The following is a 25,725-nucleotide window of genomic DNA, read 5'->3' as shown; positions in this document are numbered from 1 at the left end:
TCCTGTGAGCGGTTTGGCAAGTGGTTATAGTGGGGCTCCACCCAAAAGGGGAAGTACCACTTTAAGGCCTCCATCCCCCCTACTCCTCTACAAATAGCACTTTGTTCTGAGAGGTACCTGCTCCCACTTCTGCTCAGATCACCTAGGCAATCCATCACAGGTCCCAGAAGAATGCAGGACCATTCACATTGCGCAGCCCGACTCGCGGATGCACGTGGCTTTGAAGCTGCAATGCTGTCACAGCCGGATACTCACAGTTGAAATGCTGACACCGGGGAGAGAAGCCCGTGGCTGGGGGGATCACATCGCTGGATCATGGGTGTTTATTAAAAGTCAGCAGCTACAGTTTTTGTAGCTGTTGACTTTTAATAAACCAAAAAACGACTGGAGCTCCGCTTTAACAAAGCAGGTAAGGTTAGACAGGTAAACATATAAACAAAATCTAAAGCGTCATCTGATGGCTGTATTGGCTATTTTGAGAATACAATATATTCATAAGCTATTTTTTTCAAACTTTTTTCTAAATGTTTTGCCCTGAACTTAACATATACAGTAAAACCTTGGTTTGCGAGCATAATTCGTTCCAGAAACATGCTTGTAATCCAAAGCACTTGTATATCAAAGCATTTTTTTTACAGGGTATAAAAGAGAAGAGAGGCACCTCTAAGTGTAGCAATAAGTTTCTAAATGTTGTACCTTTATTAACACTTAAGGACCGCCTCCTGCACATATACGTTGGCACAGCTGGGCACAGGCACGTACAGGTACGTCGCCTTTAAGAGCCCACCCGTGGGTGGCGCGCGCCCGCGGTTCGAAGCTCCGTGTCCAGCGATCGGTCACAGAAGCTGAAGAACGGGGAGAGGTTAAAACACAGTGTAAAACACACCTTCCTCGTTCTTCATAGTGGCACTGTCATTGATCGTCTGTTCCCTGATATAGGGAAAGACGATCAATGACGTCACATGTCCAGCCCCGCCCCCCTACAGTTAAAAACACACGAGGTCACACTTAACCCCTACAGCGCCCCCTAGTGGTTAACTCCTAAACTGCAATTGTCATTTTCACAGTAAACAATGCATTTTGATAGCACTTTTTGCTGTGAAAATGACAATGGTTCCAAAAATGTGTCAAAATTGTCCGATGTATCCGCCATAATGTCGCAGTCACACAAAAAAAAAAAATCGCTGATCGCCGCCATTAGTAGTAAAAAAAAAATATTAATAAAAATGCCATAAAACTATCCCCTATTTTATAAACGCTATACATTTTGCGCAAACCAATCGCTAAACGCTTATTGCCATTTGTTTACTAAAAATAGGTAGAAGAATACGTATCGGCCTAAACTGAGGATAAAAATGTTTTTTTATATCTTTTTTGGGGATATTTATTATTGCAAAAAGTAAAAAATATTGCATTTTTTTTCAAAATTGTTGCTCTATTTTTGTTTATAGCGCAGAAAATAAAAAACGCAGAGGTGATCAAATACCACCAAAAGAAAGCTCTATTTGTGGGAAAAAAAGGACGCCAATTTTGTTTGGGAGCCACGTCGCACGATCGCGCAATTGTCAGTTAAAGCGACGCAGTGCCGAATCACAAAAAGGGGCAAGGTCCTTAACCTGCATATTGGTCCGGGTCTTAAGTGGTTAAATGTAACCATATTGCTACACTTGGAGGCTCCTCTCTTCTCTTTTATACTCAGTTGTGACATGACGCTACTCTTATATCAAGACATCGCTTGTATATCAAGGCAAAATTTATTAAAACATTTTGCTCATCTTGCAAAACGCTCTCAAACCAAGTTACTCTCAAACCAAGGTTTTACTGTATATACTGTTTATAAACCAATTCCCCCTTTTTCGTATATACGCTGGGTAAATAGCTTTACAAATACAATGTTATTTATTCCTAGAAGTAACCATGACATCAAGATAAACACTTCTGCCTGGAACCTTTCATATACGCGGTTCTCTCGGGACATTTGTTTTCATGCCTCAAGTACTCTGTAATGAGATATTTTCAGCTGCAATATCATACACCCAGGCTAAATAGGACAAAGGGAGGAGACGGCCTTAATGTTAGTCCTGGAGAAAGCTCTCCGCTGCAGCATAATAAAAATGTTTCCTGGCCTCCAGATGTAGCCAGTATGAAAATATATCTTCCAGGCTTTTCAAAGTATTTCTAGGTAATTTATGTCCGTGAAGGCTAGATGACTCACCTTATGACATTCTAAACACAACTCTTTAGACTGAAAGCTTTATTTTACCACTGAGGAAAACATGTGTGGTCCATTTTAGCAATATAATATACAAGTATATTAAGAGATTCTGATGCTCCTGAGGAGTGGAACAAATAAAGACGACTGTTAGGCCAGTGCTTTCCATTCTGTCTATACAGAAATCAAGATCTCTTGATCTGTCCATTTAACTTAAAGCCAAATACCAGGCAAAACATTTTTAATATGGATAGGGCCCGAGCATTATTTCTATATAAAATCCCAACATGTACACAGAAAACAATAATAGCTAACAGAGGTTCCAACATCTTTTCACTTTATCCTAATCTTAGAAAACAGTTCAGCTAGATTTTCATTTTATAGTAACTAGCAAAAGTGAGCCTATTCCACGATGGGCGAGGTTAGGAATATTGCAAACAATGCAAAAAAAAAAAAAAATAGTAATAATTTAGCTTTCAGTATGTGGAAGCGAGGAGTGTGAAAAGTATGCAAGCTGGTAGTATGTACAGGAAAGGAATGTTGGGGGTATGACAGCAGGCATTATGTGCAGAACAGTGCAAATGATATGACAGCAAGCTGTATATGCATGAGGAGTGAAAAGGGCACGACAGCAGGCAATCTGTGCAGAAGAGCATGACAGCAGGCAGTATGTAAAGAATATGAATGCTGAGGACAGTGGGCAATATGTAAAGGAGAGGAGAGGAGACCAGAGCACACAACAGCAGGCAGAATGTACAGCAGAGGAGTGCGGAAGGTATAACAGCAAGCAGTATGACCAGAAGGGGAGCGTGAAAGGTATGACAGCAGGCAGGAGGAAGGTATGACAGCAGGCAGTACAGGAGAGGAGTGCAGAAGGTATGACGGCAGGCAGTATGTACAGGAGAGTAGTGCAGAAGGTATGACAGCAGGCAGTATGTACAGGAGAGTAGTGCAGAAAGTATGACGGCAGGCAGTATATACAGGAGAGTAGTGCAGAAGGTATGACGGCAGGCAGTATGTACAGGAGAGTAGTGCAGAAGGTATGACAGCAGGCAGTATGTACAGGAGAGTAGTGCAGAAGGTATGACGGCAGGCAGTGTGTACAGGAGAGTAGTGCAGAAGGTATGACGGCAGGCAGTATGTACAGGAGAGTAGTGCAGAAGGTATGACGGCAGGCAGTATGTACAGGAGAGTAGTGCAGAAGGTATGACGGCAGGCAGTATATACAGGAGAGTAGTGCAGAAGGTATGACGGCAGGCAGTATGTACAGGAGAGTAGTGCAGTAGGTATGACGGCAGGCAGTATGTACAGTGATGTGGGGGAGCAGGTCTGCTCTACCTGGTTGCTTTTGACACAGCCAGACAAACATATCATCTCAGACTTGTGTATCCTGGCACAGCTATTGGCCGACCACATGAAGAGACTGACCAGTGAGGATCTGCAGGTACCAGACTGGAGTTTTGGGGCACAAACTGTTCAGAGAGTTGACTGGCTCTGGGTTTGAGAACCAATCACCTACACATAAAAACATTTAACTTCTAAATTAACACAGAGGACACATACCTAATCACGATTTACACCTGCTTAGTTCTTTAGAGAATACCCAGTAGAAACTTTCAAGATGTTTGTATGATGTTGACATCAACTAGGCATCATTGGCAGTGTGAACAATACATTTCTTAGCAAAGTATGTTAACTCTGCTGCTAGGAATCTGGGGCTGGAAAATCTCCCAGCATGTACAAGTTCCTGAATAAAAAGGAAAACACACCCTCTCTATATTCGTTTTTGTTCCAAGGTTCACTTAGAGGTTTTGGCAAGTATCACAAACTGCATCACATAACAGAAAGTAGTACTTGGTAGTGATAAAGTAATATCAGACAGAAATAATTCACGGGACGGTAACTCAAAAATAAATAAACACTACAGCAAGAGAGGGACAACCTTCTAAAAAGACATACTCAGGAAACACATTCAGGGGAATTCAACAAAGGAACTTACCCCCTTCATGACCAGGCCGTTTTTTTGCTAATTGGCACTGCACTACTTTAACTGGTAATTGTGTGGTCATGAAACACTGTATCAAAACGAAATTTATAGAATTTTTTTTTTTAGAATTTTTTTCACACAAATAGAACTTGCTTTTAGTGGTATTTGATCACCACTGGGTTTGGGTTTTATTATATAAACGAAAACAACCGAAAATTTGGAGGGGGGGGGGGAATTAATTTCTGCTATAAAACATCCAATAAAATATTTTATATATATATATATATATATATATATATATAAATTAAAAAAATCTAATTTCTTCTTAAATTTAAGCCAAAATGTATTCTCCTACATCTCCGGTAAAAAAAAAAATATATCCTAATACCCCTGTGTATGGGGATGTACTCCAAGAAATAGATTTTACAGGCAAGTCCAAAAATCCAGTTTTCTTTATCGTACATCACAGGACATAGAGCCACAACAATATTATCCGTTACTCATGAGGATGTCCCGAAACAATGGTCATGAGGGGAGGGAGATACAGGCACCTCCAACAGGCCAAAAAATAAAATGCATCTGCCTGTGGGAGTCATGCTTGTAACTGTCAATCTTGCTATTGCTTGTAGTTTCGCAACAGATGGAGGGCCGCCAGTTTGAGACCCCTGTTCTAAAGCCTCTGACGGACAGCTAAGCCAACCCTAACCCTGGAACATGTACAGGAGACATAGATCTTCACCCAAGACAGAATGACGTCCACTGTTTTTGGGCTGCCCAGCTTTTGGGGCCTGCCTGATAATTGATGACACAGCTGAGTCTTTTTTCCAATTCAAGCTTGAATTGTCCTAATAAATTAGTATTGTCACCCCAGGACAGGAAAGGTGTTAATGGCAGAAACACAAGGTAAAAATAAACGTTAAAAAAAATCACATAAAGAAAGAAAACTAATGCAGCCACCACATCAGAGCATAGTCAAGCTTCAAATATTTCACTTTTGTTCTAGGTTTAGATAAAAATGTAAATATTTTAAAGCATTAACAAGAAAAGAAAGCCACCTCTGAATGTTCAATAAATATTGAAGGATACCATAGTTAACCTGTGTTAAATACTCACACTGTGTACTCCAAGTACTTTCCATACAGTCAAACTGATAAGTCCCACTCCACACCAGGCATACAGCGATCCCCAACCTAAAGCTCTCAAGGCAAAGGATGCACCACTTTCTGGCAAGGAAGCTGTGGCAGTAGCACCCTAAAAAAGAAACAAAAAACATTAATATTGAACTTCCGTCCACATATAAATATAATTTACTTGACCCCATGCAAACATTTGAGTTAGGTCGGACATTTAAATAAATCCTGTTCCTCTACCCTTGTAGTCATCAATATATGTCACCGTATTAATGCATTATAAGTCCATGTATGCTTATTGGTGCTGATCAGAGCTGAGATGTGAAGCCCTGCTGGTGCTCAGGATTACAGGGATGCCGGGGTGAAAAATAACTCATCCAGTGAATGGTGAACATTAAAGCAAGAAACCAAGGCACACCTGAGCCAATCCTAGTAAGGATAAGTACATGTGAAAGCCTCATGACGCGTACACACGATCATTTTTCAGCTTGTAAAAAAACAAAGTTTTTCAGCCTCTAGAAAAAAAGCTTTTTTCAACTTCATCATTAAAACGATGTTGCCTACACATGATAGTGAAAAAAAATGCTCTAGCAAAGCGCGGTGACGTACAACACGTACGACGGCACTATAAAGGGGAAGTTCCATGCTGATGGCGCCACCCTTGGGGCTGCTTTTGCTGATTTTGTGTTTGTAAAAGACGATTCGCGATTTTCTGTCTGTTACAGCGTGATGAATGTGCCATCTCCATTACGAACGGTAGTTTTACCAGAACAAGCTCTCCCGTCTTATAACTTGCTTCTGAGCATGCATGGGTTTTTAACGTCGTTAACCACTTCAATACCCAGCCATAGTCATATGACGTCCTGGGCTTTGTGTGGTGAAATCTGAATGATGAGGGCAGCTAGAGGCATCATTCAGATATCATTCTTTAGTGCCGGCGATTCTGTGCACCATAAGAACGATCATAGCGACGGTTCCGACGCTTGATCGTTCTTACAGGCGGCGGGAGGGGACATCCCCCCTCCCGTCACCATCCAGTGCTTCTCCGGGCTCTCCCGTGCCATCGGGGGCCCGGAGAAAGAATCTGCGGGACTGGGCGTTCCTAATTGATTGACAGGCTTCCGACCGTCGCATACAGCGCGTCACGAGTTGCCGAAAGAAGCCGAACGTCGGTGCGCAGGCGCCTTATAGAGCCGACTCGCAGTCCGGCTTCTTTCGGCAACTCGTGACGCGCTTTATGCGACGGTCGGAAGCCTGTCAATCAATTAGGAACACCCAGTCCCACAGATTATACCCGGAAGCCGCGGAGAACATCTATCTCTAAAACGGTATGTACGGCAATGATTTAAAAAAAAAACACCGATTGTGCTTCTAACAACTCGCCTGAATCTATGTTAAAAAAATGTAATCATTTTGCTGCGATTTGCATTTTTTTTGTTTGGCCAATTAGTTGTTGGGCAGATTAGAAAACACAAATTGCCACAAAACATTTTTTATGCAGCTTCTCCATTGAAGTATATTGAACCAAAATAAACAAAATAGCACAGTTTTGCGTTAAAAAAAAAAAAGTCCTTGCCCTTTCCAAATACACAGCAGCTGAAAAAATCATGGATGTGAAACCATGTAAATAAACTGTAGTGTGTTTCTGCAAAAAGCACAGAGGTGTGACCCAGGCCTGAGATGTTTAGTAACATAATTGGGGTTAAAAAACTAAAATTAGTACAAAAAGAGCAAATAATCGCTTTTGTAAGGGGTTAATTCTTTACTGTGGGACAGTGAAAGTAATATTTACAGTAGAGATGTGCTTTTTTGTACTATAAAGGGCTAATTGTTTTATTTTTTTAACCCCATTATGTTACTGGTAATCGATTAATTTCTTAATCGATTCGTTGTTTCGGCCCTACATCTCTTATAAAGTTTTAGTTTTTGCATGATATTGCCATTGTGTATTTGTTTATGTCTTTGTAAATTTATTTGTCACAGTACAGAGGGCCCCTGGGTTACGAACCCGTTAGGGACTTTCCTCCTGTTTGTAGATCGGAAATGTTCGCAAGTCGGCCGCGCATTTGCAGACCGGCAATTACGGACATTTCCGGTGTTTTGTCGAATGCCGTTCTGCGCATGCGCGGCCAATTACGGCCTTTTTCCCGACGCTCCGTCTGGCCGCGTATGTGCAGAACAGCAGACGGTCCGTGGAAAATGGCAGAAGGTCCCCGCAGCGCCCAGTTCGTAAGTAGGAGAAGTTCGTAACTCGTGCGTTCGTAAGTAGGGGACCCCCTGTATTTGTCGAAGCTTTTTTTGTTCATATGTCACAATAAGTTGCATTCATTATCATTATATTTGAATATGTCCAATCAGCCTGTGCTCAATACTTTTCAGAACATTTGATGTTCGTTTTCGACTGTAGTTCCAAAAAACAGGAGCAAGAATGAAAACATTTTCTCAACAGAACAAAACTTGGAATGTGGTTTTCTTTAGGGAAAAAATCACACATATTGTAATGAAATCTGTTCAATACATCAGGGATTACATCTAAAGAGCAGATATGGATGACATTTTAAAGGGCTTTCGAACAAAATTAGTTGACAAACGATGTCAAGAGAGATTGTTCTAAGAATGAATGTTTTGATAAGGATTTTCATATGTTCGCGGGAAATTCTACTAGTGTATGGTCAGCATTAAAGGGGTTGTAAAGGCAAAAGGTTTCTTATCTTAATGCATGAAGATAAAAAGCCTTCTGTGTGCAGCAGCTTCACCCCCTCCTCAGCGCTCCTAAAACGTACCTCTCTGTCCAGCGATGTCCACAAGTGTCTCAGCCATCCTAGAATTTCTTACCCGATTGGCTGAGACACAGCAGCGGCGCCATTGGCTCCTGCTGCTGTCAATCAATGGCAATAAGCCAATCAGGGGAGAGAGGGGGCGGGGACGGGGCTCCTTGTCAAATGGACACAGGGAGCTGTGACTCTGCTCAGGTGCCCCCATAGCAAGCAGGAGGGAGAGGCCAGGATCACAGAAGAGAAACCCAAAAAGAGGAGGATCTGGGCTGCTCTGTGCAAATCCACTGCAACAGAGCAGGTAATTATAACATGTTTGAAAAAACGATACTTTACAATCACTTTAAAGCGGTGGTTCCCCCTTAAAAACAACTTTTTTTTATTCCACTGCCCCCCCACATTCCATCACGATGAAGGCACATATTTTTTTTTTCCTGCTGTACATACCTTACTACAGCATATTCACCCGTGCATCCGGGTTGCGAGTCCCGCGGGAGTGGGCGTTCCTCACATGCTGTTGATTGACGTTTTGCTCAAAAACGAGCTCTCCCCCCGTCGCGTAAGCCGCGTCACGGTTGGCGAAAGGAGCCGAACGGCGAGTCGGCGCTATACTGCGCATGCGCATCGCCGTTCGGCTCCTTTCGCCAATCGTGACGCGGCTTACGCGACGGGGGGAGAGCTCGTTTTTGGGCAAAACGTCAATCAACAGCATGTGAGGAACGCCCACTCCCGCGGGACTCGCAACCCGGATGCACGGGTGAATATGCTGTAGTAAGGTATGTACAGCAGGAAAAAAAAATATGTGCCTTAATCGTGATGGAATGTGGGGGGGCAGTGGAATAAAAAAAAGTTGTTTTTAAGGGGGAACCACCGCTTTAATGTTCAGTTACCTATAAGCAAATCAGTCAGCTTTTTACAGCATTGCATTGTGAGTTTCTTTTTTTGAAAGAGCTATCCTTCAAAATAATTCTCAGAAAAAGAAAATCACTGCATCCCAAGAAACCATAGTTCATCCAGAGATACATACAAAAAAAAAAAAAATTACTTAGAGGAAGAAAATTCCTGTCTGGACCCTAGAGGCAAATTACTGCCACAAACATTGTACTGTGTACTGGATTTCTAGAACTGAATGCATTCCTTTACATGCTGTTCTTTGCAGAGATCATCCAACCATTTGTGTAAGAATCTACCGTATCAACTACAATCAGTTCCTGGCTGCGACCCATTTTCACAACTGTTACCTTAAAAAAAGCTCGCAGTTTGAAGATCAAATCCTATTTTTTCCCAACAGCAAGGGTGCCATTGTATCTTTTGTAGCTTTGGGGTTTATTCACGTAAGAGGTTTGTGACACATTGTGCTGTATTTTTTTTGGTGGAGGCAAAATACACGAACAGTAGAAAATCTATTGTTTTTAGAAGGTTCAGTCTATGCATGCTCAAATTTGTTGTGCATTAATCTGCATTTGGCCATGAGTCAAAAATGGAAAATTATGTTTCTCTCTCACATTCTCAAATCTATGCCTCTAAAGCAGTGGTTCTCAACCTTTCTAGTGCTGTGACCCCTTGATAAAATGTCCCAAGTTGTGGGGACCCCTAACAGTAAAATTATTTTTGTAGCGTTGGTTGTCCGCACCAAAGCAGAACAAGCTATTTGCGCATTTAGAGCTCCCTGAGTCCCTTCCACTCCTACAGTATTAAAACCCCTTCTGGTACATTTTAGGTTTTACCACTCTATTTGTTCTCCTTTCCTTCCCTTTTATCTCTCTATCCTAATTTCTTGTTTTCACCCATCCCTCTCTCTAGCCATCTTTCTGGTTCTCTCTCTTATTCTTTCTCTCCCTTATTCTTTGTTCCTCTAATGCTCTTCCTTTCCCTTCCATTGATTCTCTATATTTATTCCTTCTCATACTCCTTGGTGGTGGGGAGTTGGGATGAGTGGCAGTGCTGGTGGGAAGTTCTGATCGGCCAACTTGGATGCTTTTGATCAAGGTCATCTGCTGATCTGAGAACTGTAGTGGGGACTTTTAATGGCAACTATAATCACAGGTAGTGTTACTCACTGTGTCTCCAACTTTGTGGTGTCTCATAGCAGTGACACCTATGCTGAAATCAGGAGATAGGGTCCCCCTCAAGCCCCTCCCACTTCACATTCCTCACCAGTCAGCCGTGAACTCAATGGGCGGCTGCGAAGAGGCTGAGTGGGTGGCTGTAGGCTCCAGGAACAGCCCAGCTGGGTGGCCACAAAGAGGCTGGCAGAGCAGTGTGGGCTTCAGGAACAGCCCAGGATATGGTGACCCCTGGCAAATCATCATTTGACCCCTGAGGGGGTCCCGACCCCCAGGTTGAGAACCACTGCTCTAAAGGGTTATTTAACCTTTACAAATAAAATGAAAAAATAAACTTACACTGTACCCCCTCCCCAGTTTCCGTTGGACTTATTTCTAGAGGTCGACCGATATATCTGCCGATATTTGGTCGTTTTTAAGAAATCGGACGATTATTGTGAAAATTAGGCCGATTTTCAGCTGCCACACTAAACCCTGCTGACCAGTGCCCCGCTCCACCTACAGCAGCACGTGAAATGAATCATTCACCCACACTGCCGATAGTCTGAGCGCCGGCCCCTATAGAGGAGAAGAGAAAAAAGTTTCACTAGCACCGCCCAGCCCTGCCCCCCTACCTCGGTGGGCTCTTTTGGTGGGACACCTTGCTCAGACTGACAAGCTGGCATTGAGTTGCATTGTGAAAATGTGATCCATCCCCCTTCACAACGCATCCCCCACCCATGGCCAGCACCATCCATCCATCCCCCTCCACAACACATCCCTCACCCACGGCCAGCCCCATCCATCCATCCCCCTCCACAACGCATCCCCCACCCATGGCCAGCACCATCCATCCATCCATCCCCCTCCACAACGCATACCCCACCCACGGCCAGCACCATCTATCCATCCCCCTCCACAACGCATCCCCCACCCACGGCCAGCACCATCCATCTATCCCCCTCCACAATGCATCCCAATCCAAAAATCGGCCACAAAAATCGGCATCATATATAGGCCATCGGCCTATTATCGGTAAGGCCGATTATTGGTATAGCTTTTATATAAGTATTTTCTGAAAAATCAGTATCGGTAGCAAACTAGACCGATGTTACCGATGTTGCTACAAGGGGTTTTACCGGGGTGATGCATCCAGCTGCAGGCATCACCCTGGTACCGTTCTTTAGAGCTAACAGTCAGCTTTATTGTAACAACAAACAATGCGGCTCAACAGCCACTTGGCTGTTTTTACATACAGTGAGAGGGGACATCCCCCTCCACCGCTTGCCCGGGCTCTCCCATCCCACCAAGAGGCCCGAGCAATGAGCCAGCACGTCCGCCGGCTGGTCGAATGCCCGAACAAAGCCGATGCTTCGTTCGGGTCTCGGATCTAGTAACCTGGAAGTGATTTTTTTTTTCGGCACCGGAAAAAACGATAATGGTCGATCCCTAGTTGGAAACCAAATTAAACTGACTTTAGAACCTTTATTGTATTTTCCACAAATGAATTACTTCGCAGTACAATCAGCTAGAGAGGTAACTTATTTTAAAGCTCCTCAATTGCTTCTAAGGAAAATGTAATGAATAATTTGTAGATACAATGGAGAGGGACATTCCGCTTATCTAGTTTTCCTGGTGACTGATATCACTAAGTGATAAAGAAAATCACACATTTTGAGTGGTCGCCAGAACAGGAGAAGAGGGGAAATCTTCCAATGGGGACACTAGTTCTGATAACCCTGTTTTGGCTATGTCACAGTCATCAACTCTGTCCTCAGGGCTCACCGACAGGCCAGGTTTGCAAGATAACTGAAATACATCACAGTTGATATAATTTGCTTCTCAGTGATTGCAGTATTCTAGTCTGCATCTCCCCAAGGTAATACATAAAATCTGGCCTGTTAGTGGGCCCTGAGGACAGGGATGATGACCACTGGGCTATGAGATAGGATAAGAAGGAAAATCTCCCCAATGAGACACAGGTGGCAAAAAGAAAATTGACAGGGGTTATAAACCTCCATTTCTTTATGGAAAACAAAAAATTGTCTATAGTTCTTCTTTAACATCTAATCCGAACATAGTAGTTACACAGCAACAGATTATTAATATTTGTTTGGGTGTGTTGGGGAGAGTGAATTAAACCATAATAATTAAAGTTGACAATTGTAAGCACTTCTGAGACTGGTATAGCTTCTCCCCACCCCTGTAACTGTTTTTCAAGACAGCTTGGTCTCCATGTAAATGTAAGAATAATATAAATAAAAAACGCAAGATAAAAATATACCGTATTTATCGGCGTATAACACAAACTTTTTTCCCCTGAAAATCGGGGACAAAGCAGGGGTGCGTGTTATACGCCGATAGCGTACCTCAGATCTGTCATCTCCTCTCCGTTCGGCTCCTCTGCTTTCACTTTACACACACACACAGTCTCGCCTCCGCCACCGCCATTGGACCAGTGTTCTGCCTATCACAGTAGCTGGTCCAATGGCGATGGCGGGACTGTGTGTGTAACGTGAGAGCCGAGTGCAGAGGAGATGACGGCTCAGTGATTTCCTGATTCAGGCTGCTGGCGTGGGAGATGGTGAGACTGCAAATGATATTAGTTTAAAAAGGCATTAATGACAATAATCAGGCTGCAATGAGGACTTTATTTGTGCTGGATTGAGGACTTTATTTGTGCTGCATTGATCAGGCTGCATTGAGGACTTTATTTGTGCTGCATTGATCAGGCTGCATTGAGGACTTTATTTGGGCTGCAGATGGACATTGATGGTCACTGACCCCTAATTTGCTTCAAAGTTATTTATTTAAAAAATATATTTTTTTCCTGAAACTTCCCTATTAAAATTGGGGTGCGTGTTATATGCCGGCGCGTGTTATACGCCGATAAATACGGTAACTCATAAACTGAATGCTATCATTATGGATATAAACCTCAATCCTGAATATTTTTTGCTGTGTTTTAAAATTGCTAGCTGTGCTTTAAAATAAATCTGTCCCTAAAATGAAATTGCTTATATTGTCTTCTGCTGCCCAAGCCACTGAACACAGATGTAATCAATAGAAATCTCAAACGTTACAAAATTTTACACCGTCTGATTATTTGCTGCAGTCAGTTGTTCCTCCATTTGACCCTTATATTACTACTGTAACCTGTACCAGCATGTTTTTTTCATTTCCAAATAATTGTGGCAAAAAAAAATAATAATAAAAAAAAAAAAATCAGGTCACCTTGAGAAGTCCACTTTCCAAAAAAAGGTTTAATTTCCTGGCATTTTTATTTGTAGTTTCAAACCAGAAAGTACGGGAAACTGATTTTTTGCAATTTTTTGGGGTCTTTTTTCCTTTTTATAGTAAAAAAAAATCACCAAAAAAGTATTTAAAAAAAAATATTATATAAAATTAATTTGTAAACAATGTTGCATGAGCGAGTATTTGTCAAGCACAATATTACAGTGCTGGAAACTGGAAAATGGCCTGGGAAGGAAGAGGGTGTAATATGCTTGTCCTCAAGTGGTCATCTTATATCAAGTTTCAGTGTTACAGGCTTTCCTGCATGCATGCACCAACACATACCTTACTGAACCAGTGAGGGCTTTTCTTCTTTGCAAGAGACAGTGTTGTACCAAAACCTGCGAGCATTCCTGCTGTTGCAACAGTGCCAAGAAAAATTCCTCCTGTTATAAAAATAAAAACTGGATTTAATATGCTATATGAAATATATAGCAACAACATCACTGGCAAATTACAGATTAGACTATATTTAGGGCTCATGTACACAGGCGCCGTGGCCTGTACAGCGTGAATGGGCCATTTGTTTTTCCCATTAAAGTGGCATACAGATAGACTATAGGGGTTATTTGCAAAAACTGGAGAAGGAAAAATCAGGTGCAGCTCTACATAGAAACCAATCAGCTTCCAGTTTTTATTGCCAAAGCTTAGCTTAAATTAGAAGCCGATTGGCTACCATGCACAGCTGAGAGAGCCATAAACGCCAAATATTTAAATGTAATTCCGTGAGAGCCATACAATATGTTTAAAACTATAATATCCACATCTCCCCCCACTCTAATATCCACATCTCCCCCCCACCGTAATATCCACATCTCCCCCACTGTATACGATTGTCTGCTTGCTTACCACTACACAAGCAGGCAGATTCACGAGCAGTTGAGGCGGGTGATGATGACGTCAGCGTGCCGCTCACCTAGGCCGCTGCCGGGTGTACCAAGATGGCCACGATCCGGAGCTAGGCTGAAGCCGCGGCCTTTCCTTTGGGCTCAATCAGCGGATCGGCAAACCACGCGATCTGCGGATTGAGAGGCGAGAGCCAGATGCAGCCATCAAAAGAGCCACATCTGGCTCGCGAGCCATAGGTTCCCGACCCCTGGTCCAATTTAAGAACTATTCCCCCATCCCTTCACACCTGTCAATCGAGCCGTTGTGTCCATACAGCTGCTGCATTCCCATAGAGCAGGGATAAGCAATCAGCGGACCTCCAGCTGTTGCCAAACTACAAGTCCCATCATGCCTCTGCCTCTGGGTGTCATGCTTGATGCTGTCAGTCTCGCTATGCCTCATGGAACTTGTAGTTTGGCAACAGCTGGAGGTCCGCTAATTGCATATCTCTGCCATAGAGTAACACAGGCCCGGATTCAGATAGGAGATACGTTGTATCTCTGAGTGCGGGCCGTCGTATCTATGCGCCTGATTCAGAGAATCAGTTACGCATAGATTTCCCTAAGATCCGACTGGTGTAAGTGTCTTACACCGTCGTATCTTAGGCTGCATATTTACGCTGGCCGCTAGGTGGCGCTTCCGTACAGTTACGTGATGAATATGCTAATTAGGTAGATACGCCGATTCAGAAACCAACGTCCGCCCGGGATTTTTTTTTTTTACGTTGTTTGCGTTAGGCTTTTTCCGGCGTAAAGTTACCCCTGCTATATGAGGGGTATATGCGGCATATCCTATGTTAAGTATGGCCATCGTTCCCGCATGGATTTTTGAAAATTTTACGTCGTTTGCGTAAGTCGTTCGCGAATAGGGCTGGACGTCGTTCACGTCGAATCCAATACGTCCTTGCGGCGTATTTTGGAGCAATGCACACTGGGATATTTCACGGACGGCGCATGCGCCGTTCAGAAAAAACTTCAAAAACGCGGGGTCATCTAAAATTTAAATAAAACACGCCCACAACATCCCCATTTGAATTAGGCGGGCTTACGCCGCCACACATACGTTACGCCGCCATAACTAAGGGCGCAAGTTCTTTCTGCATACGGAACTTGCGCCCAAAGTTACAGTGGCGTAACGTATCTAAGATACGTTACGCCCGCAGATAGATAGAGCATTCGGGCCACAGACTGCCTGCACGCAGCTACAACCACATAAACAAACGGCCCATTCACACAGTATGGCCACAGAGCCCACGTGAATAAGGTTTTAACTGGTTTGGTAAAATTTTGGTGAAAACTACATTGAAAATGTACATGTAAATGCAGAATACATAAGCCAGGGAAATAAAATGTAACACTGAAATACTTGGAGCTGTCATGGCTGATTTCTCCCTTTAAAATGCTAGCTGCCTGTTGGCCCAAAGGCTTTAATACTTTCTAATTCCTTGGAACAAGTATGCACATCAGGACACACTTGGGAGCTATGCCCAAATATCTGGAATATTACCCATAAGGGTCAATAAGTGTGCCCTATGTAAAATGTACAGACATACAGGGGGTTAGTTACCAAAGGCAAATCCACTTTGCACTACAAGTGCACTGCAAATGCACTTGGAAATGCACTTGGAAATGCACTTGGAAATGCAGTCGCTGTAAACCTGTGGGGTAGATCGGAAAGGAGGGGAAGCTCTGCTGATTTTATCATCCCATCATGTGCAAGCTAAAATGCTGTTTTTTATTTTCCATGTCCCCCTCGGATCTACAGCGACTGCACTTCCAAGTGCACTTTTAGTGCAATTTCAAGTGCACTGGCATCATTGTTAGTAAACATCAGGTATTAGGGGGAGGAATAGTGCCCCATTGCTGGTATCATAGGGAGTAATATTGCTCTATTAATTGTGTCAGTGGGAGAAATGGTGCTCCATTGTCGGTGTCAGATGGCAGAATAGTGTCTCGTCAGTGGGAGGAATTGTGCCCCAAGGACCGGAAAAAGGCAAGCAAAGGGCCGCATCCGGCCCTCGGGCCGCAGTTTGGAGACCACTGACCTATAGGGTACCTTCAACTTTTTTTACAACATAAATAAAAAATCTATATAGAAAAAATCTATATAGAAATATAGTATATAAATAAATAGATCGATATTACACAGTACACACATATTATACATGGATCATCATAAGAATATGACTTTTGACAGCATAAAGTTATACTGATTGGGTTGTCAATGGTATCAGCCCTATATAAAAATACACACGCACTTAGCAGCAATCTAAGGCTCCATTCACACTAATGCGTTTTTTGGTGCATTTTGCAGAAATGCAGGGACATTTTTTAACATGGGTTCCTATGGAACATGTTCACATCAATGCTTTTTTATGCCTCTGCGTTTTTGGAAAGGGTCCGGGACTTATTTTCCCGCAAAAAGAAGCGTTTTGCATGTAATAGAATTCAATGGACCCACATCCAAAACGCAAGTACTGGTTTTGCCACGAACCTGTTTATAGCTGGTTGTTAAAGGAAATGTAAAAAAAAAAAAAAAAAATTGATAGCGGTAAAAACGCACATCAAAAAAACGCAGCAAGCACCGCAAAAACGCTCAAAAGCTTTTTTTCCCGCAAAAAGCAGCGTTTTGCATGTAATAGAATTCAATGGACCCGCATCCAAAACGCAAGTACCGCGTTTTTACCGCGATTCGCGATTTTTTAACCTGTTTATAGCTGGTTGTTAAAGGGGGAAAAAAACGCAAAACGCAAATCGCGGTAAAAACGCACGTCAAAAAACGCAGCAAGCACTGCAAAAACGCTCAAAAGCGTTTTTTTCCCCGCAAAAAGCAGCGTTTTGCATGTAATATAATTCAATGGACCCGCATCCAAAACGCAAGTACCGCGTATTTACCGCGATTTTGTTTTTTTTTAACCTGTTTATAGCTGGTTGTTAAAGGAAATGTAAAAAAAATAAAATTGATGACTAAAAAAAAAAAAACTCAAAACGCAAATCGCGGTCAAAACGCACGTCAAAAAACGCAGCAAGCACCGCAAAAAGCACTGCAAAAACGCTCAAAAGCTTTTTTCTTGCAAAAAGCAGCGTTTGGAATGTAATAGAATTCAATGGACCCGCATCCAAAACGCAATTACCGTGTTTTTACATTTTTTTTTTCAACCTGTTAATTGCTGGTTGTTAAAGGAAATGTAAAAAAAATAAAGTTAATGGCAAAAAAAAACGCAAAACGTGGTAAAAACGCACGTCAAAAAACGCAGCAAGCACTGCAAAAACACTCAAAAGCTTTTTTTCATGTTTTTTTTCCCGCAAAAAGCAGCGTTTTGCATGTAATATAATTCAATGGACCCGCATCCAAAACGCAAGTACCGCTATTTTGCCACGATTCGCATTTTGCGATTTTTTTTTAACCTGTTTATAGCTGGTTGTTAAAGGAAATGTAAAAAAAAAAATTGATGGCTAAAAAAAAAATAACGCAAATCGTGGTAAAAACGCACGTCAAAAAACGCAGCACACACAGCAAAAATGCTCAAAAGTAACATGCATAGGTGTGAATCAAGCCTAACAGAGTAAGTGATCTTTTAGCTGTTCATTTCCAATGGTGTATTTGGGTAGCCTCGGTGGCGTAACGCTTAGCTCGGCTGGGTGCCGATGCTGAAGTCCATGGGTTCTTAGAGGGAGGCTTGGTTTTTATGAAAAAAAAAAAAAAAAACACTTCAAACTTTTACTCCATTTAAAAATTAGGGCTATTTTTAAACATTCTATTATAGGGTACCTTGAACTTTTTTTTACAAAAACAGGCACACCTCTCCGGGCCTTGCTCTTGTAGCTGCCCCCCTATGGACCACAGTGCCTTCCCAACCACACCTCAGAAATTGACAGTTAAGGCTCCATGTACACAGGAGGTTTTCACAACTGCTAAATGATTAAACTTGACAGATAGTAATCCACGTTTAAAATGCCCGTTTTGCCGCATTTACATGCCGCGTTTGGCCAAAGACGAAAAACGCCTATAAACCCAAACGCGGCTAAAAACCGGTACCGCGTTTAGCCGTGTTTGGCATTTGAAATGTAGAAATGTCTGAACACATTTTTTTGCTTTCAAAGCAATTGCCTAAAAACGACTGTAAACGAGACGGTGTACATGGTCACATAAGATAACATTGAATGTGTTCAGGAGCAGTTGAAAAAAACATCCAACTGCCTCTGAAGGCGCGTTTAACAGCAGCAGTGTACATGAGGCCTAATGAGAAGTCTTTAACCACTTAAGCACCGAACCTTTAGGCAGCTAAATGCCCAGGCCATGTTTTGCGATTCGGCACTGCGTCGCTTTAACAGACAATTGCGCGGTCGTGCGACGTGGCTCCCAAACAAAATTGGCGTCTTTTTTTCCCCACAAATAGAGCTTTCTTTTGGTGGTATTTGATCACCTCTGCAGTTTTTCGTTTTTGCGCTATAAACAAAAATAGAGCGACAATTTTGAAAAAAAAAAAACAATATTTTTTACTTTTTGCTATAATAAATATCCCCCAAAAACATATATATAAAAAAAAATGTCCTCAGTTTAGGCCGATACGTATTCTTCTACCTATTTTTGGTAAAAAAAAATCGCAATAAGCGTTTATCGATTGGTTTGCGCAAAATTTATAGCGTTTACAAAATAGGGGATAGTTTTATTATTTATTTATTTTTTACTACTAATGGCTGCGATCAGCGATTTTTTTCGTGACTGCGGCATTATGGCGGACACTTCGGACAATTTTGACACATTTTTGGGACCATTGTCATTTTCACAGCAAAAAATGCATTTAAATTGCATTGTTTATTGTGAAAATGACAGTTGCAGTTTGGGAGTTAACCACAGGGGGTGCTGTAGGAGTTAGGGTTCACCTAGTGTGTGTTTACAACTGTAGGGGGGTGTGGCTGTAGGTCTGACGTCATCGATCGTGTCTCCCTATAAAAGGGATCACTAGTTTGATGCAGCCGCCACAGTGAAGCACGGGGAAGCCGTGTTTACATACGGCTCTCCCCGTTCTTTAGCTCCGGGGAGCGATCGCGAGGGGCGGCTAGAAATTAATAGCCGCTCCCCGCGGGTTACCGACCGCCGCATGTACCGGGGGGGATCCCGATCGGACCCCTGACCCGCGGAAAGGCGGGGACATACATGTACGCCCATATGCCTGTACGTGCCATTCTGTGGACGTATATGTACATGCGGCGGTCGTTAACCGGTTAACTACATAATTCAGGGCTTGACATATTTGCTTGGAATCTAGGAGCCAGCTTAAAAAGTTAGGAGCCAGTTTTTTTTTTTTAACGACCGACAAAGCTGATTATGGTGTATATACTGGAGTTTTCTTTATTTTATCTTTTAATACTAGTAATGGTGGCGATCAGCAACTTAGAGCGGGACTGTGACAGTGTGGCATACAATCTGACACTGGGTCGGAACTGCTACTGACATCTCAAGTGACACTAATACAGTGATCAGTAATAATAATATACACTGTTTTTATTTCCTGCCTTGCAGGGACACAAGACCGCCATATCCCTGCTTAGGCCCCTTCCACACCGGGACGGATCCACTTGCAGCGGTCCGCCAGCTCAACGGGAGATCTCTCCGCTGAGCCGGCGAATGACAGGTCCCTCTCTGCTCACTGAGCGGGGAGGGGCTTGTCCAGCACCGCTGTCTCCTATGGAGAGATCGGACGAAAACCGACAGCATGTCCGTTTTCATCAGATCTCACCTGATCCGATCCGCCATGGACGGATGGTGACGTGTCGCCATCAGTCTGATTTTAGCGGATCGGATGTCAGCGCACATGTCACCGCTGACATCCGACGCTCTATAGAGAAGCATTGAGCGCCGGTTCAGGTCCGCCGGAAAAACTGACAGGCGGACCTGAACGCTCCGACTGTGTGAAAGGGGCATAAGGGTTCGATCAGGTCCATCTGAAAAACTGACAGGCGAACCTGATCATACAGCCTGTGTGAAAGGGGCCAATTAAGAAAAAAAAAAAAAAAAGCTATTAAAAAAAGGCTATATGAAGCTATTTAACCACTTCCATACAGGGCACGTATACACCTTCCCGCCCAGACCAATTTTCAGCTTTCAGTGCTGTTGCACTTTGAATGACAATTGCGCGGTCATGCTACACTGTACCCAAACTACATTTTTATCATTTTGTACCCACAAATAGAGCTTTCTTTTGGTGGTATTTGATCACCTCTGGGATATTTATTTTCTGCAAAAAAAATAAAAAAATGACCGAAAATTTAGAAAAAAATAGTTTTTTTTGTTTCTGTTATAAAACATTGTAAATAAGTAAGTTTTCTCCTTCACGGATGGGCACTAATGGTACTGCACTGACGGGCACTGATAAGGCGGCCCTGATGGGCACCGATGAGGTGGCATTGATGGGCACCAATATGCGGCACGGATGGGCGGCACGCATGGGCACTGATAGGCGGCACAGATAGGCGGCATGGATGGGCTTGGATAGGTGGCACGGATGGGTGGCACAGATGGGGACAGATAGGTGGCACGGCTGGGCACGGATAGGCGGCACGGCTGGGCACGGATAGGCGGCACGGATGGGCACTGATAGGCGGCATGGATGGGCACTGATAGGCGGCACGGATGGGCACTGATAGGCGGCACGGATAGGCACTGATAGGTGGCACGGATGGGCATAGCTGGGCACTATTGTATGTGTTGTACTAATGGATGCCAATCAGTGCCAAACAATGCCTGCCAATCAGTGATGCCCATTGTGGGCACTGATTGGCATCCATTGCGGCACTGATTGGCATCCATTTTTTGTGTCCTCATCCCTGGTGGTCTAGGGTGGCATACCTTTCTTTTTAATCCCTGGTGGTCTAGTGGGCATCCCTGGTGGTCCAGTGGGCATCCTCGGGGGGCTGTGCTGATAATCGATCAGCACAAACCCCCCCTGTCACAGGAGCAGCCAATCGTCTCTCTTCTACTCGCGTCTGACAGACGCGAGTGAGGAAAAGCCGATTACCGGCTTTTCCTGTTTACATGGTGATCAGACGTGATTGGACACGGCTGATCACGTGGTAAAGAGTCTCCGTGAGGGACACTTTACCTTGATCGGTGTTGCGGGGTGTCAGACTGACACCCTGCAACAACGATCGCCGCGATGCGCGCCAGCGGCTCAGAATCCTGAGGACGTCATATGACGTCCAGTCAGGATTCTACAACCACTTTGCCGACGTTAATATGTCATTGGCGGGCGGCAAGTGGTTAAACCAGCTCCACCCCACACTCACCATTAGGCTAAAGGCACCTGTATAAATGTCACTGGTCCCAAAAAAGTGTCAGATCTGTCCGCCATAAAAATTGCAGATCACCACCATCACTAGTTAAAAAAAAAAAATGCCATAAATCTATCCCCTATTTTGTAGACGCGATAACTTTTGCACAAACCAATCAATATACGCTAATTGGAATTTTTTTTTACCAAAAATATGTAGAATACATATTGGCCTAAACTGAGGAAGATTTTTTTTTTTTTTTTTGGAGGGGGGTACAGTAATTATTAGAGCAAAAGGTAAAAATATATATATATATTTTTTAATGTTCACTTTTTTTTGTTTATAGCGCAAAAAAAACAAAAACGCAGCGGTGATCAAATACTAGGAAAAGAAAGCTCTATTTGTGGAGGAAAAAAAGACATCAGATATGTTTGGGTACAGCGTTGCACGACCGCGCAATTGTCAGTTAAAGCGACGCAGTGATGTATTACAAAAAATGGCCTGGTCAGGAAGGGGGTAAATCCTTCAGGGGCTGAAGGGGTTAAATGCTTCACGTGTGTTTTGTTGCATGCAAAAACATGCATTTTATTGGCCATTTACAAAGACAGTTTTTCATGCGTTACATTCACTGCATGCACAGATATAAATGGAGCTTTACACTTTGTATTTGGTGACAATGTAAAAAACTGGCGAGGACTACTATTTAATTATTCTACAAACCGCACACAGGCTGTCTGGGGAGACTTGGTACTGGCACCAGACTAGTTTATATGGACGGAGGAAGCTCAGCACCTTTAATGAGAAGCAGCTTGTCCTTCGGGGTGACCTGTGCTCCGTATTCCCCATCCGTGTCCTGTACAGCCGCCCGATCCTCCATGACATCCCAGAGAGGTGACAGGACACGGCATGTACGGGGGACACGCTCACCGAGACCCCGCCCCTTCCTCCACAAACTGCTTCCGGTTCACTAACACCTAACACAGATCTGTGCACAGAACCTGACACACTGATTTCCTGTATAATTCCTCCATTTCTGCCATGTCTTTGTTTATATTCCCTCTAATAATACACTATAATATATAGAGGTGGATGTCTTCCTATTATACAGTGTGTTTACAATGAAATGAAAGTAGTGTAATAAAAAAGGAGAAATAATATGTAATTATTATAGGTGTATAATGCTAGGGATGTGGGAGCGCACTCACAGCAGGTTCCTGTAGTACACTGAAAAAAAAAAAAGTTTTTTGTAGGTACACTGCGGTGCTATTGTTAACCACTTCAATACCACGCACCTTCCTGCCCAAGCCAATTTTCAGCTTTCAGCGCTGTCGCAATTTGAAAAAATTGCGCGGTCATGCTACAATGTACCCAAACAATTTTTTTATAATTTTGTTCCCACAAATAGAGCTTTCTGCCCAGCAATGACACTGATGGGTGGCATTGCTGGGCATTACAGATTTAAGGTGTTCCAAAATGGTGCCAATCAGTGCGCAGATAGGTTGAGTTCAGGCAGCTTACACTAAGGTGACCAGATTTTTTAAATGAAATCCGGGGACATATTTTTTCTTTACTAGTAATGGCAACAATCAGCGGCTTTCTGCCCGCCGCCCCCTGCCCGCCTCACAGCCTCTCAAGTCTTACTCTTCCGGCACCGGCTACTACTGGATGGGGAGCGGAGGAAGATCACTCCACCAGGGAAGGCAAAGCGATAGGCAGGTGGCTGGCCAGGATTTGAGCCAAGGCAGAAAAACATGCGCCCGAAACTGAAGAAATATTCCCTCCTCTCCGACCAGCACATGATCATCAGAAAGGGGCACAGATAATGGGAAAAATACAACCCCCTTATGCTAGTAGGCACGGCGGAGTGGGGGGGTGTAATTCTAATTTTTTTATTTTAATTCTGCACTGACTGTCTTTAAAATTGCCCCTGCCCCCTATTAAATCCAATCTGGGGACAAAACCAGGGACAGACTTGGTCGGGGGACAGTGTCCTCAATCTGGGGACTGTCCCCTGAAACTGGGGATGTCTGGTCACCCTAGCTTACACATGCCCGTACCCCTGTTTGTGCAGCTGCTGTATCCTGATAGATTTGAATGCACTGCCTGCACACAGCACCTGGAGTCTAGAGATACTGAAAGAAACTGCCTGTTCACTGTTTACGCCCCTCAGCCCTCATGTGAATGAGGCCTTTGGGGAGCAGTCACAGTACAACACTCTCTAATGCCTGCATTACAGGCTGAGGCTGTGGTCATGTGAAATCAGCATTAAAGGTGAAATATTTTTTTCAGAATCATACTTACCTAGGTGGATGCAGCATCGGTGCAATGCTGTAACTGGCCCCGCCGGCTCTAACACTAAGAACCAAGCGACAATCGCTAAGTTCTCAGAGCTACCTGAACAGAGAGCTGCCCGCTTTTCCCGCGCTCACTGGAGATCTGTGCTGTGGAAGGGGCGGGAGCAGCTGACTTAGGGTGACCACGTGTCCCGGATTGCCCGGGACAGTCCCGCATTTTGCAGGTCTGTCCCGGGTACCTTCATTCCAGGACAATACAGTATCCCGGAATGAAACTGACCCAGCCACCCCCCCGGACCAATCTGATGCCCCCAAAAAAGGCTGCCACATCACCGCTTTACTCACTGAGTGAGTGAGTGAGTGAAAAACTTATATAGCGCAGCACATGCGAACTAAATCGCCTCTGGGCGCTCGTTGTTCCTGTCTCTCTTGATATCAAAAGAGATGAGTTTTGATCTGTCTTCTGAAGGCCAAGTGGTTCTCCTCCAACCGAATGCTGGTTGGTAAAGCGTTCCAAAGTCTGGGACCCTGGAACGCGAATCTTCTTTCTCCTTTGGATTTGTATCTGGCTTTGGGTATCTGGAGCAGATTTTGGTCGGTGGATCGCAGTACGCAATTGGGGTTGTAAGTTTTTTTTTTTTCGCATAGATATTGAGGGGCCCTTCCATGGATGCACTTATGCGTCAGACAGAGTGCTTTAAAAGCAATTCTGTTTTTTACAGGCAACCAGTGAAGGGCTCTCAGCGAAGGTGAGATAGATTCCCATGGTTTTATCCCAGTCGCAAGTCTGGCGGCCATATTTTGAACGACTTGCAGACAAGAGATTTGGTACTTAGGGAGTCCGAGGTAAAGGGAATTTGCATAGTCCAGTCTGGAGTTAACAATTGTTCCCACCACGACTGCTATGTCTTCTTTAGGAATAAATGGAATGAATCTGCGTAGTAGGCACAGCAGATGGTGGGATCCGCTGACTACTGACCCTATTTGTGCGTCCATTGTCATGTAGGTGTCGAAGATGACCCAGAGACTTTTGACTTTGGCGCTAGGGGTGATGATTTCGCCCAGAATGGGCGGGGGTGTCCAAGTTGGTGCAAGTTGGTTCTTACGACTGGCGTGAAGCACTGGCAGTACTTGTCCTGGCCGGGAATGCCTGGAGGAGCACGATTCTCGCCCCACTTGTGATTGTATTAATCATAAATCCTGCTTCTTGTGTCCAATCACTGTGCTGTCATTCGTTACAGCACAAGCTGATTTTTGAGAAGGCAGGTTTCCCTGAATGGTAGTTTGGAAATGTGGTCACCTTAAGCCGACCGTGTGCCTATCAAGGCATGTGGGAAGATTTATTGTCGCGGATCTTGCCCCAGCCTGGACCTGCTCTTAGTGTGTCCATCACTTCCTGTAACTTCTCCCAATGGTTGCAGCAATTTCAAGTGCATAGTTGCCAGTCACCGTCTCCCCGCGACATTCCCGGAAATCAGACAGACATCCTGCTCAGGCTCTGTCACGGACAGTGGGAGTTTGGCACTGACACAGTTATCACAGCCAGTAGTGTCGCTATGGAGGTGCAGACTGCATCTGGGTGACACCAGTGACGTAGCTATCAGGGTTCTGTGTGGCTCCTCTGTCACACTGAGTTACGCCCACCATATGGCTCCTTTCAATCTCCAGTCTGGTCCCCATTAAACTAGTGATTGGTGGGATCGGCTGAGGAGGGGCTGAGTGTCTTCTGTGCCTTGCGATGCCGCTGGCCTTCCCCCTTCCATGCAGCTTATCTCTGGGTTATTAAAGGATATAGGACGGTGCGTGGTGAACAGGGAGAGACACCCG

The 25,725-nt window shown here is 43.9% G+C and overlaps 1 protein-coding gene across 2 annotated transcripts in view; it reads right to left on the bottom strand.

Annotated features, from left to right (window-relative positions):
• The window catches only part of TMEM242 (transmembrane protein 242), a 40,467-nt gene extending 17,904 nt beyond the window's left edge, over positions 1-22,563 (bottom strand). The window contains exons 1-4 of one of the 2 annotated variants that reach the window (XR_005748737.1): positions 22,397-22,563; positions 13,728-13,828; positions 5,313-5,450; positions 3,776-3,959 (exon numbers count right to left, since the gene is read on the bottom strand). Coding sequence is in view for 1 of the 2 variants with exons in the window: in XM_040350960.1 (XP_040206894.1) it covers positions 5,313-5,450; positions 13,728-13,828; positions 22,397-22,481 (324 nt within the window). In the remaining variant the exon portion in view is untranslated. The remainder of the gene's footprint in view (positions 1-3,775; positions 3,960-5,312; positions 5,451-13,727; positions 13,829-22,396) is intronic. The other variant, XM_040350960.1, reaches the window with a different exon arrangement.
• Between the last annotated feature and the right edge of the window lie 3,162 nt (positions 22,564-25,725).

This window comes from Rana temporaria, chromosome 4 (assembly GCF_905171775.1).
Source record: "Rana temporaria chromosome 4, aRanTem1.1, whole genome shotgun sequence".
NCBI classification, from domain to species: domain Eukaryota; kingdom Metazoa; phylum Chordata; class Amphibia; order Anura; family Ranidae; genus Rana; species Rana temporaria.
Note: the sequence above shows the minus strand (reverse complement) of the source record. Positions and strands in the feature narration are given on the sequence as shown.